Here is a 13,641-nt window from a genome sequence, read left to right as displayed (position 1 = left end):
GTAATAATTCTTCATTGCATTAAAGGCAGTTATTTCCATGCAAACTTTAATGCCATCTCCAAAATGAATGAATTGATAAATAAATCAAAGGATGGATTTATCTCTCAGTGAAGCAAAAGTGTGACAGAGGAACTGAGCAATACAGCTGAAGATATTATTGACAGCACATCCTCTAAAATAGCAATTTTTCAGGATATGAAATACATTGTGGAGATACCACAAGTTTAATGACAAAGCATTGACTTATACTGATATGCCTGCTTTAAAGAAACTCCTGATTTGAAGCACATTTGGCATTAATCCATTTGACCAGTGAACCAACACATCACACAGCATATACAGGCCTACATGTTTTCTCTTCTGCCAGGAACTTTATTATAGTGCTGTTTGAGAGCAATTTGAAAATGTAAACATCAGCGTAAAAATAAATAATGATGTTATTTCATCAGATTAAGTTATTCTGTTCTAACATTAATAGATAAAATTAAATAAAAACTACACACACACATTTATATCACAATTTTGCTGGGAATACAAGTCAGTTACATGGAAGTGCTCTGGTTTTTCCCTTACCTAACCTGAGCATGTTGAGCACAAGTTTAAAAATATGGGCTGAACTTTAATTTCATGTGTTATATAGGACAGCTGGGTAAAAAGAAAAATAAGAAGAAAAATTAGGCTACATGATTCTGCTCCTCCTCTCTGCTGAGAATATGATCCTCGTGCCACCTCCACACCTTTTGGGGATTGTCTTATTTGATCAATGAAATTATTCTTATTATTATTATACAAAATATGAATGGTCTGACAGAGAGATGTGAGTGTGGCATTACTTACTTACATGGGCTTTTTTCTTTTCTTTGAAGACTAACTTAAAGTTACCAAATTTGGACAAAAAGTGAAACGTCTATATTGCAACAGAGCGCTACTCTGCGATCACACTAAATTCTGCCTACGCCACTGGAAATAACTGAACCCACGGAAATAACTGAACAACAGCAACACAAGTTCAATGGCCCATAAATGAAGGAAGAACAGAGACGTGACCTTCAAGTTCAACACTTTTATTTCTAAGCAGTAGGCATTATTTAGATGGATGATCAACTTTAATATAGTACCAAGAAAGAGGGAATCATATTTGAAAAGATCTTGGCTTTAGGCCAATTATTAAAATCATAATCCACCATTCTTAAAATATAGGGTTACCAAGCCTGCTGGAGTAAGGGGGCGAATCATGGGGCCACAGACCCCCAGGCTTAAGAGCACACACCACATGTGCACTGATATACAAATCATTAACCAACAGCTTTAAAAAGGGTGTGGTGAATAATGCAAATAGCATTACACTCTGAACCCGATACTCATGCAGTGCAGTAAATCTCACACCTCATGCAGTGAAAACAGGGAAACCCGGGCGACCCCAGAGGAAAGCACTCCATGCAGGCTGGTTCCTACAACACAGAGAATTGAATTGACAAACCTAAACAGTTAGCAAAAACTAGACTAAGCTAGCAAAAACAATTAAACATAACCAGCAAAATTTACAGTAATACAAAAATCATCAGCACCATAAATATAAACAGAGTTTAAATAAAAAATGACAAAAATGAATCATAAACAAAACAGCAGGTACTAGACATCAGAGCTCCACATGCAAAGAGCTCCACACATAAAGATCTGTCAAGTAAAGAAAACGAAACATAAACACAAAATACAAATACCTTTAACTTGATAAATATAAAATGCAAATAAAATACAAAACATCATCAAATAACACACTTGCCACAAAGCAAATGCAATAACATTATAAACACTGAAAATACACAATCCACATCAATGTGACAAACATAATCCACCGCACACATACTTCAGCCATAATCATAATATAGTGGAGCGTGACTATACGATAGATTGGGACAGAACCGCTGCATAACACACCTCACTGCTATGAAAATGACCGTTTAGATAACCCTGATTAAACACATCTGATCCAGCTAATCTAATCATTTAGGCTTATTTGAAAACTACATGATATGTGTGTTGGAGCAGGGTTGGAACTAAACTCTGCAGAACCGCGGCCCTCCAGGAACTGAGTCTGATACCCCTGGGGTAGGCCTAAATCTCAAACTAGTTGTTTTTAAATAACTTCAATTAAATCAGTTATTTAGAATAATAAGACATTTGGGCTGTTACCAGGCAAATTAAATCAGTATCAATCAAATTGATCTTTGCAATGCAGTGGAAACACGGAAGCTTCAACTGAAGTGGCATTTAGATGTATTTACACACTGTTTAATGCAGGGCATGAATGTAGTTACAAATGCAGAAATAATGTTTGGACATATAAGACATAAAGTGTTATTATTGAAATTGTAAAAAAAAACATTTGTGATAAATATCTAAGCATCTGTGTGAAGAGTGGAAGCTATAGCTCACTTTGAAGGACATTTTTCCTCATAAAGATAAGAGTATACATCATTCAGAATTGCAAAGTGTCTACCTTTATTTGTGTGCACTTACAAATCATGGTGCTTTTGTAAAATAAAGAAACAACCATGGTAGTTTTCTGCAGTCTGGTTTTTGAACAGGAACGCTTCACAAAAACTAAACTTAATGTTTATATCAAGTTAATGTGAAAATTACACCTACACTCCGCCAAAAAAGTCTGCATTCATCCGTCAAATTTAACACGAAAAACAGCAATAAAACGAAGGCTTATTGATGAATTCTCAAACTCTAATTGATCGATTTCATGAGACATTCATTTGTATTAAATTGTTCAGTTTTTTTCAATATGCATTCAAATATTTATTCATGTTTATTTCATGCTGCAAATATGCTATTTAACTAAAGTATTGATTTTGAGGATCCAATGGCATTACGAAGTTTTACTGACAAGCTCTTTTTAATGCTTATTATTGGTTAAATATTTGTAGAAGCCTCTGATTTAAAATAATAATAACGAATTGTAACAGAAATATGAAGTTTAGATCATTTTTCACGACACACCTGACAGGGCTAGGGTATGGCAACTGCCATAATCTGCCATACGGAAACACCGCCCCTGGCTCTACTGCCCACTATTTACTGCAGTAGTCCCCAGGGTAAAATTGCAGATTAAAAAGATAAAAATACTTTAATAAGTAGAAATACACAAAAATGCTACTCAATTACAGTAACACGAATAAATGTAATTCGTTACTTTCCACCTCTGATTATTAGTCATTACCTACTCACTTAATCTGAGAGAGAATTTGAATTTTGTATTTATTTTGAAAAAAAATATATAATAATAAAAAAGAATATATATATATATATATATATATATATATATATATATATATATATATATATATATATATCCAATTTAAGTAACAATACAAACAATAGTTGATATATATATATATATATATATATATATATATATATATATATATATATATATATATATAAAACATTATAAGAACACCAGATTTCCTTCAAAAACGGTATCCTACATAATGCTCCTTGATTGCACCAAATAATTTCATCATTTCAAAAATTGTCAGATTTTCCAGTTTTATCAAACTTGAACTCAATCAACACTCGATTTTACTAAAGTAAAAAAAAAACTGTCAACAACACTTTGACAGGACTTTTTCTCGATTCTGTTTTTCCTACTGATAAACATTGCAAATTTAGCTTCACCCAAAATGAAATTCAGTAATTGAGAAGTGAACCTCATGTCACGCCTGTACTTAAAACCCAAATTAAATGTCTGTGCAGAAAATAACTCATCAAAACAATTGAAAAGCCCATTTAAGAGAGAGAGAGAATAGAGTTCTATTGTCTTTATAGTTCCATTCAAAAGAAATTGAAAATTGAATCTTTTATTGTTTAGTCAGAGCTTTTGCCCATACAAGGTCTCTAAGCACATCCATCTTTTATGTCGTGTTTATTTTGTAATGAAACCTCATATGTTTGAACGATCTGGGTTATTCAAACACTTACGTCGGTCGAGGTCTGAGTACACTGTGATGTGACTCAGAGGTCTTTCCTTAATGATGTATTTACATCAACACGTCTCTTTCTATTTGTGTTGCCAGAGCTGCACCGACGGAAGTGAAACTCCGCGGCACCTAGTGGGCGTGGTCAAAGGTGGGAGTTGACCAATCGAGAAGCAGCACTAAAATAGAGCCGTATATATAGGCGAAGTGAATGAAAAAGACGTCAAACAGATTACCTCGCTGTTTAGTCAACGATCCAGATGAGACAGTCATTCCACTGACAATGGTGTTTATAAAGTTATTAAGTCGTAAAAAATTAACAGCATCTCTTTAAAGTTAAGCAGTGCAGCATTACGGTCAAAGTTTGGAAGACAGCTCCTCTGTGCTACAGCATATGAGGACATGTAATCAGATTTAGATATACTCATAACACTCCTCAAAATTCTGTAATGCCACGTCTACAAAATTTAAATAGACTCTAAATGTTTCAAGTTTTCCATACAGTACAGCTGCATTACAGCAATGATGTGGCCAAGATTAAATGGGAGTTTGAGTGAAGGTCAGTGTTTTCAGACTCCGCAGCGCCTCCTACAGTGATGTTCTTGAAGTGCAGTTCAAAACACAACGGGCAGATTCTTCCAAATTTTATTCAAATAATATATGAATAAAACAATAAGAAGAAATTCATTCAGAATTTTTATTAAGAATTCATGAATATTTTTCCAGATTTGACTTGTTTCCCGGTATGACCTGAAAAGAAAACAGGTTAACTCTTCACCTCAACTATTAATTAAACTGATATAACTTAGACAGATTGAACAGTAACATTTATATTGGTTTTCTGACATTTAAATGGAAATCTTTCAATATAATAATGAGTTCTATTATATTTTATTTTACAAATTAAAGTGTTAAAAGTTATTAAGTGTTTGATCCTGTTTACCTCTAATGGGAAACTGCATGAAGGAGTTCATTCTTTCATCTGAAAGGCCTCAAGTCTTTTGTTAGTGACGTCTTGAATGAACACTAGACAACAACAGAATTGACTGATTAATCCCATGTTATGTATTAAACAACAGAAAAATATCTATCTATATCTATATCTATAGATAGATAGATAGATAGATAGATATCTGAGAAAACAACTGGAATGAACTCACTGTCAAGCACTGTTCTTGCTACATATCTCTGTTCTAAAGTACTGGTGACTTCTTCCATCAGCCAAGGGAGGAATCCGGTCTCTATATCTGGAGCAGAGATGATAAACATTCATTCACTAGACAGTAGACTGATAATTAATGCATTCTTTCATTAAAGACCTTTTCAAATGTATTAAAACAGAGATTAATTGACATGCTGGGACACTTGCCTCTCTGCACAGGGTCATAGAAGTAGCCACAATCCTTTAGATTGGAATAGACTGAGGGCAACAAGTCAGACAAATACTGCTGAGCAAATGCTCTCGCAGCGATTTTATCTGCTGTCTCCTTTTCTTTTTCCAGCACGGCCTTCTGCTGCTTTATCCGGTTCCCCTGCATTAAGGAAGCAATATTAAAAATATATTGAAGCACAAGAAGCATTAAAACTCAGAAAATATACTTTAAATCTCTTAGATCTCTGCTCAGACATAAGATCATGAAAAAAGGTAATTAAAGTATTTCGGGCAGAAAATCTGAACGTTCGGCTATCAATCATCGACCTCAAATATGGCTTATCAACTTTTTGAATATGAACTGAGACAATGGATTTTTTTTACTTTTAAAAATATATTTGTCTCACCAATGGACCGGTTAAAAAAAAAGTTAAAAGTTTATTAAGATGGTGAAGATTTCAAATGAGTGTTTATGAGGTACAGAATCTGAAAAATAAAAAATAAATAATCTAAAAATAAAACCATATAATTTACATAAAGAAGACATTCCCAGAAGTCTTTGCATTACACATGAAATAAATAAATATATATATATATATATATATATATATATTATAAAAATTACTATTTTTAATGTTTTTGAAAGAAGTTTCTTCTGCTCATCAAGCCTGCATTTATTTGATCAAAAATACAGAAACAACAGTAATATTGTGAAATATTATTACAACTTAAAATAATAGTTTTCTATTTGAATATACTTTAAAAAAATAATTTATTCCTGTGATGCAAAGCTGAATTTTCAGCATCATTACTCCAGCCTTCAGTGCCACATGTAACATCCAGTCTATCACATGATCATTTAGAAATCATTCTAATATTCTGATTTATTATGAGTGTTGGAAACAGTTCTGCTGTCTAATATATTTGATGAATAAAAGGTTAAAAAGAACTGCATTCATTCAAAATAAAAAAAAATTCTAATAATATATATTCTAATAATATATTTTCTTTACTATCACTTTTTATCAATTTAACACATCCTTGCTGAATAAAAGTATTGATTTTATTTTTTTAAAAAAGAAAAAAAAAAATTACTGACCCCAAATTACTGACCAGTAGTGTATATTGTTATTACTAAATATTTATATTTTAAAAACATAGTTTTTTTTTTTTTTTACTTTTTATTCATCAGAGTATCCTAAAAAAGTATCACATGTTCTGAAAAAATATTAAGCAGCAGAACTGTTTCCAACTTTGATAATGAATCATCATATTAGAATAATTTCTAAAGGATCATGTGATAATGATCCTAAAAATTCAGCTTTGCATCACAGAAATAAATGATAATTTAAAGTATAATAAATTTAAAAACAATTATTTTAAATTGTAATAATATATCACAATATTAATTTTTTTTCTGTATTTTTGATCAAATAAGTGCAGGCTTGATGAGCAGAAGAAACTTCTTTCAAAAACATTAAAAATAGTAATGTTTCCAAACTTTTGGTCTGTACTGTATATATATAAATATTTGTGGTTTCTTCTAGTTGTTTTTGGTAACATTAGGGTGTGTTGTGTAATGTTAATGTTTATTTCATCATTTTGAATGCGTGTTTTGACCCTGTGCACTGTCTATATGTGAGTATTAGCCATGACTTTTTGATTTATTGTTTATATTGCCATGGTGGTTATCAGTATATATTATGGTAAATAATTATAAATAAATATGTAAATAAACACATTTTGGTAGTTTTAGATTAATTTAAAGGAGCATTGCGTAGGTTCTGAAATGTCTAACCGTTACTGACACCAGTGGCCGTTAGAGGAACTGCAGCCAGCCTCCTGCTCGTTCTCAGTGCGCACGCTCTTTTTTTTTTTTTTAACTTACGAGGAGTGTCCGTGGGTGTCTGAATTGTGCTGGAGGCTGGTCGCTTCTTTCCATCCGCAGAGTCCATTTGAAAACACTATTGCCGCTGCTTACTATAATGGCTGGTGTGCCGTACGGTTGTAAGCCCAAGTAGACGAGAACGCGCATGACGTCACATTTTGTCAATTTTCGCGCCAATTCGGGCCCGACTCCTCCAAACACAATTGAGCCTACAGGCTGATAGAGGCAACCGTGGTGGACAGTCGAGGTGTCAATCTTTTTTTTACATCATGGTTGGCTCATATATGTACAAATGAAAACTCTATCTTAAAGATTTTTTTAAGTAAAAACCTCCACATAGCTCCTTTAAGTCCAAATCAGTTGCACAGATATTTAGTTACAAGTTAATTTTATAACACAAGAGTAAACTTAAAACCCTATTAAATAAATTTTAGACCACAATACACCTACTGTATCAATAAACTTTGTACCAGTTCGACCTCCAACCCCTAAATTTTGCTTTTATTTTTATTTTATCTTTGACTTAATTAAAGCCGCAGCGTCACCTAAAAAACCTTGCAGATTTTTTTTTTTGCTGAGCATCATTTCATGTTTAGTGATTCTCACCTTCTCCACACGGAGGCGCCGTTCCCTCTCCTCCAGCCTCTGCACCTCCACCAGCTCAGCGTCACGGATCTCCCTGAACACCTGCTGCTGGGCCCTCAGGTTGGCCAGCTCCTCCTCCTCCAGCACTTCCAGCAATGCCTGCTCGATTGTCTTTCCCACCAACACCTGCAGCACGGGCTGGACCTCCACGTCGAAATCAAACAGCTACAGACAAGACAAATGCAAGTCTTACCACTGGGAAATGATCGGCAGATTTAGAGATGTTAAATGCAAAAACAAAATCTTCAACAACAAGCGCAGCCAATTGAGAGCATCCATACTGCACCTCTCCTTCTTCTATCTGTGTGGCTGCATCTCGTCCAGTTTTGGCCGGGATGAAGAGGGGAGTGGCTGGTTTGTCCAGGAACATGTCTGTTTGGCATTCCACACTGACGTCCTCTATGTGATCGCTCAGCTCTTCCAGATACATCTCTAAAATACACATCAGTGTGTGATTTCAGCACTTGATTTTTGAATTTATCACAAATGGAAACATGCATTTTATTAACACACATATGTTTAACATTTGGCTCTGACATGTGCTGCAGTTATGACTTAAAATCACAAAGGAGTATAACTGATGTAGTTTATGTCGTTAAATGACAATATCTCAAGCTTGTATCAACCACAGATGTTATTAACCATTTGGCATTTAACCAAAAATCCATTTAGTTCAGGACTATGGAAACGGAAGTGCTAAAATAATAACTTGAAATGAAATGCAATGATTTCTGGGATTTGGCCCACAAAAATCTGTAATCTGTGCAGAACTCTACTTTATTGTGCTAAATCATTATACCTGTCTGCACATCTATGTTCATTCTGCCTTCTAGGGGTTCTGGTGTTTTCGGGCCAAACTGCTCCTTCAGTCGTTTTCTGGACAAAGCTCTTTTTCTGGCCTCCTGCTGTCTCAGGAACTCAACTGGATCGGGCTGAGATGTCTGTTAAACATATTTATATTCATTTATATTCTATTCATGCATCAGCTGCGCTCTCATCACAGTACAGTGTTATGTATGGTTCGTAATATTAATGAGCTTTTGGCTGTCAGACTACACAAGAACAACTCGATCTGCTTATAAAGAGTTTTCTATCTGTACTGATACTCACAATGGGTAGGATGGGTTGAGCGTATGTATTTCCTCTGACAACACGTCGGTCATACATGATGTTTCCATAACTGCTCTGCTCTTCATTGCTGCATACATTGAAGTGGAATTGTATAATAAACAGATTCAAATGATCAGCATGATGCATATTTTATATTTATTAAAAAAGAAAAGTTTTTTTATTTATTCATTCATAAAACGATGTGCAAACCATCATGCACTTTGATAATATTAACATGAATTCCCCCAACCCTGATACATTTGGTATCACATTATAAGAACAAGATAATAAAACAGCTCACCAATGTAATCTTAGTTTTCTAGTAATTATAACAATTATTGCTACTGCGGTAAAACAGCGTTTCAGATTACGTTGTGTAAAAAGCTGAGAAAATACATAAATAAAAATAAACCAGAGATCTTATGTTTACCTGATGTGCACGGGACCGCTACAATGAACAAAAAAAAATAAAAACATTTTTTTTCTAAGGACGTCATAGCCATAAATCTTAAATATAACGTTATATCAGTGTATGATGATATTTGACGTGTTGTGAGGTGTGTGTGTGTGACTCACAGCAGCGGAGCGCTTTGTCTGTATTTGGGGCGGTTGGGAACCGCACGCGGACGACTGGAGAACGTATAAACTCCGCTTTGCGTCTCGTGTTGCGTCTGTAAACTAGATGCCATCTTTCCTTTTAACTATGATATCAAAAGCGTTACTGAAGGCTAAAATCATGGACTTCTGGCTGTTGAGAGCTGGACTCGTTTCCCCATCTGTAACTGTCGCAGTTGTTGTTACTGTTACCGTGGCGACTGTATCTAATAACTGTGGTCAGCTTTGTTTACTTCCGGTTTGGTTATGCAGATTTTAGGGCATCGTATAAGTGGGCGAATTGGGACGCAGCATTAGTCTTCTGCGTGTGTGTCATACACGTTAAATAGGTCATGTTTTCAGTTGTAATACCACATTTTGGTTACTCTCTATTTGAAGGTGTCCTTATTAGGCCTGTGTAATTATAAGCTATCTAATCAAATCTAACAGTGGTTTACTGAAAAAATGACTATTTACTGAACAAATCTAGCCCTTTTACATTACTATAAGGTTACAATTAGCCCGAACCTAAATTTAATTACTACCAATGATTTGAACTATTATAATAATCAACACTCTAATTAAAACTTGTAAGCAAACATGTAGGCCTACATTTTAACAGACTACTTTAACACCACTAACAGACAAATATAATAAAATATAATAAATTTAATGAAGCATAGTCTGATATTATAATATTTAGGAAAATGCTCTTCACTAGACTTCATTTGTCTATCAAATACGAGCTGTAGACACTGATGACCTGAGGTAAATGAAATGCTATGTGACATTTTGTTTACAAGCTGTTTTAAGACGTCTTTCCGCGGTTGAAACACTAATTGAGTGATTACGTGAGGGGTGAGATGTTCATTCATGTTTATTTCACGTTAAAACTAGTACTAAAGAAGAAGGGATAATCGTGGTCACACACACACACACAACCACACACACACACACACACACACACAACAATAAACCCCAAGAAAGCTTCACTCGGATTAATGCTTTCAGCGCTCATAAACCCACCGAGAGCCTCACCCTGGCCAGATCTTCTGAAATTTGACATCTCTATAGTGATTAAACATGACATATATTTTGTTTCTGGTGAATCTAATGGGGTAGTTTTTGTCTCATTGATCTATTATTTGTTAAAGAACAAATAATTTTGGCAAAATTGCATCATGTATATGTAACAATGCTGTATAACAGAGCGCTGCCTTTGTACTTTTGACTGAATTGACTAGCAACATTTACGATGGCTGTTGTTGTTTATTAAATATTATTATTCAATAAATAATATTTCATATAAATAGTAGTATTTAGTATTTGGAAACAGTGTGCATGTTTGTTCGTGATGGTGATTTTAGTTAAAACTGTTCCGCCTTTAGATGGCAACAAGAGCTGCTTTTAGAAGTCAGCAGTAAAGACTTTTAAATTGAAAAATACTGAAGCCAATTTTTTTTCTTTCAAAAACGTGCAGGCAGCCAACAGATGCACCAAGCAGCAATGTCTTTAGGAACCACGTTCACCAAAGGGGTCATCAGATGCAAAAAAAAATAATAATAATCACTTTAACATGTTGTTTGAAGAACTGAAATGTGTGTTGGCAGTGTCTGTACACAACCACCCTATAATGATAAAAATAAATTTGTGAAAATCTTGATGAATCCAAAACCCTTTCTCATTTCAAGCCGATCTCAGATTCTTGGCAGAATGATGTAGTTATGCACAGGCCCCTCCCACAATTTTTGATTGACAGCAACTCCGCCCTGAGTGAGCTGTCATCAGTCCGCCTTTGTTTCGATGCTGGAACATGAGTAGACAAGAATGTCTCCTAAGAAATTGAGGTGTTTTGTTTTTTGGATGTAATAATGAATATAGCAGTCGTGATATACTCCTGACATCTGAGCCAAAGACGAAAATGATTACATTTGTTTTTGAAGGGAATGTGCCTCTCGATCGACCTAAATGAGTATATGTTCGCACAAATAATTTGTGATCCAACTTCACCTACAGAACTGAGTATAAGTGGTTGCTGTTGTTTTTTTTGTTTTTTTTAATCGCCTTTCCTAATAATGTGCTAGTTCCCGGACAGCAACAAGTGTTGGCCCAGATCCGGCCCACATCTGGCCCTGCATGAAGGGACCATAAGACGGATTCTCCCGAATCAGTTGAGATTTAGATGACCCTACCAACTCCCCCCTTCAGATTAATGATTGTTAATCACTGTTTGCACAGTGATTCAGTGATTTAAAATTCATTAAAAAAATTGTCATAACATAAAAAACAATGATTTTTGAATGAAACAATGATATAAATGTGCATATGATTAAATAAATCACACCTAAACTGAATCTTGTTTTAAACTCCTCAGTGAAGAATCACAAAGCAGTTGTGTGCAAGTTTGGTGCCATTATTGTGTGTGTGTGTGTGTGTGTGTGTGTGTGTGTGTGTGTGTGTGAGAGAGAGAGAGAGAGAGAGAGAGAGAGAGAGAGTACCTGGTATTCTCTATATTATCAAATGAAGATTTAAGGGTTGGAGTAAGGGTGATAGAAGGGATAGAAAATACAGTACAGTATAAAAATCAAGTCTGTGGAATGTTCCACATAAATATGCATTTAAATAAAAACTAATTATAAATGCTTGCTAATGTCTTTAGTGTAATAAATCTTTAGTGTAAAACATCTTAACAACCAGTAGGGGGAGACAGGTAAACTGATGCATGTTTCTGCCTGTTGTGATCAAAACTAAATAGAGGAGCTGCACACAATCTGAAATGACACACGTCACACATACCGTTTTTATAATATAGCAAACATCATCAGAAATGTAGCCTACCAATGCACTACTTAGAAAAGGTGCACTAAATAGACAAAAACTATTGTCTTTAATGTTGCAGCAAATTGTTGGGCTCAAAAGCCTTCAGTTTGTTCCCTAGATGAAGAGCTTGCACTGTAATATCTGGGGCACTTTCACTCGTGTGCCTTGGGTGTCTTTAATACATTCAGAGCATTTATTTTTAAAACCTTAAAATATATTGTCATGGGTATTTTAACTCACACGGTATAGCAGTATTCTTACACTCCCTAAATCAAATAAGAACGTTTATTTTTGAATTAAGAAGTTGAAATTTGTGACGCAAGGAAGTGGTTTTGGGTTTTCAGCCTGAAATAAAAAAAAAAAAACAGGAGACCGATGTCAACAGAAATCATTTAGACACTGCAAATATACTCTAGTGATGAGCTCTTATAATAAACAAAACTGTGGTCATGATTCAACATGCCAAACATTTGTCACTGAACAGGCATCGCACAGCAGACGCACAGAGATGCCCAGAACAACTCAATGGAAAAATGATTTCTAAGGGTACATTTAATTACACGACACAGTTTTCAAATAAAAATGGAAAGCTTTGTAAGCATTTTGCCTATTCATTTAGAGGACGAAGGCATTGAGGGACCTGAAAATAGTTAATAAAACACCCCTGCAAATTAATGAAAACAGTGAAATCATACGTGTGTGAAGACACAAAGTGTTTCTTTACAAAGTGACGTCGCCAACTACTGGCCTGGCATGCATAATACAACATTTTATTTTTGTCAATTTCATGGATCTGAGAAAAAGGGAATCAAAAAATAAACAACTTTCCGATTTTTGATCAATATGTACATTTCCAAATAGTCAGAATTAGTACTATCAGGAGATTGAAAAACACTTTTATATTATACAGTGTGCAATATATTTTGTGTCTTGTAAAATGTAATTTATGTCAATTACGTTATTTGTATTTACATATTTTCTGTCACACTATTTTCTGTCATCTACATGATTTGTTCACCCAAAATTGTATGAAATTAGTTCATAGTGTGCAAAATTATCAATTATAGAATATGGTGCTGTAGCAACAGGTCCATAAATAACGATAAAAATGTCAATGTTTAGTGAACGATTTCTTTAAGGAACTCTCTTTGCTATATTGAGAGGAACTGAGCCATCAAGGCTAACCTCAACTTGATAACTTCAGCAGATCTCACAGTATTGGGGGT

The 13,641-nt window shown here is 34.5% G+C and overlaps 1 protein-coding gene across 2 annotated transcripts; it reads right to left on the bottom strand.

Moving 5' to 3' along the window:
- Nucleotides 1-4,617: 4,617 nt before the first annotated feature.
- rsph3 (radial spoke head 3) lies at nucleotides 4,618-9,829 on the bottom strand. Of its 2 annotated transcripts, XM_059513562.1 has the most exons (10): nucleotides 9,578-9,829; nucleotides 9,432-9,449; nucleotides 9,002-9,089; nucleotides 8,691-8,832; nucleotides 8,178-8,323; nucleotides 7,853-8,056; nucleotides 5,356-5,518; nucleotides 5,147-5,233; nucleotides 4,930-5,012; nucleotides 4,618-4,736 (listed from the first exon to the last, which is right to left on the bottom strand). In XM_059513562.1, exons 1-9 carry the CDS (start codon nucleotides 9,688-9,690, stop codon nucleotides 4,957-4,959), a joined length of 1,017 nt encoding a protein of 338 aa, XP_059369545.1. In that variant the 5' UTR covers nucleotides 9,691-9,829; the 3' UTR covers nucleotides 4,618-4,736; nucleotides 4,930-4,956. The 2 variants fall into 2 exon arrangements, with proteins under 2 accessions (XP_059369545.1, XP_059369546.1); XM_059513563.1 differs by lacking the exon at nucleotides 9,432-9,449.
- Between the last annotated feature and the right edge of the window lie 3,812 nt (nucleotides 9,830-13,641).

This window comes from Carassius carassius, chromosome 27, assembly GCF_963082965.1.
Source record: "Carassius carassius chromosome 27, fCarCar2.1, whole genome shotgun sequence".
NCBI classification, from domain to species: Eukaryota; Metazoa; Chordata; class Actinopteri; order Cypriniformes; family Cyprinidae; genus Carassius; species Carassius carassius.
The sequence above is the reverse complement of the archived record's forward strand: the minus strand, read 5'-3'. Positions and strand labels throughout refer to the sequence as shown.

What these genes read in the sequence shown, in the direction of transcription:
- rsph3 (XM_059513562.1), bottom strand. Translation starts at nt 9,690, where the DNA reads ATGGCATCTAGTTTACAGACGCAACACGAGACGCAAAGCGGAGTTTAT. An exon ending in GAACATAGATGTGCAGACAG is followed by an intron (nt 8,324 to 8,690) that starts GTATAATGATTT and finishes TGTGTATTTTAG; the next exon opens with AGATGTATCTGGAAGAGCTG. An exon ending in CACAGATAGAAGAAGGAGAG is followed by an intron (nt 8,057 to 8,177) that starts GTGCAGTATGGA and finishes TCTTGTCTGTAG; the next exon opens with CTGTTTGATTTCGACGTGGA.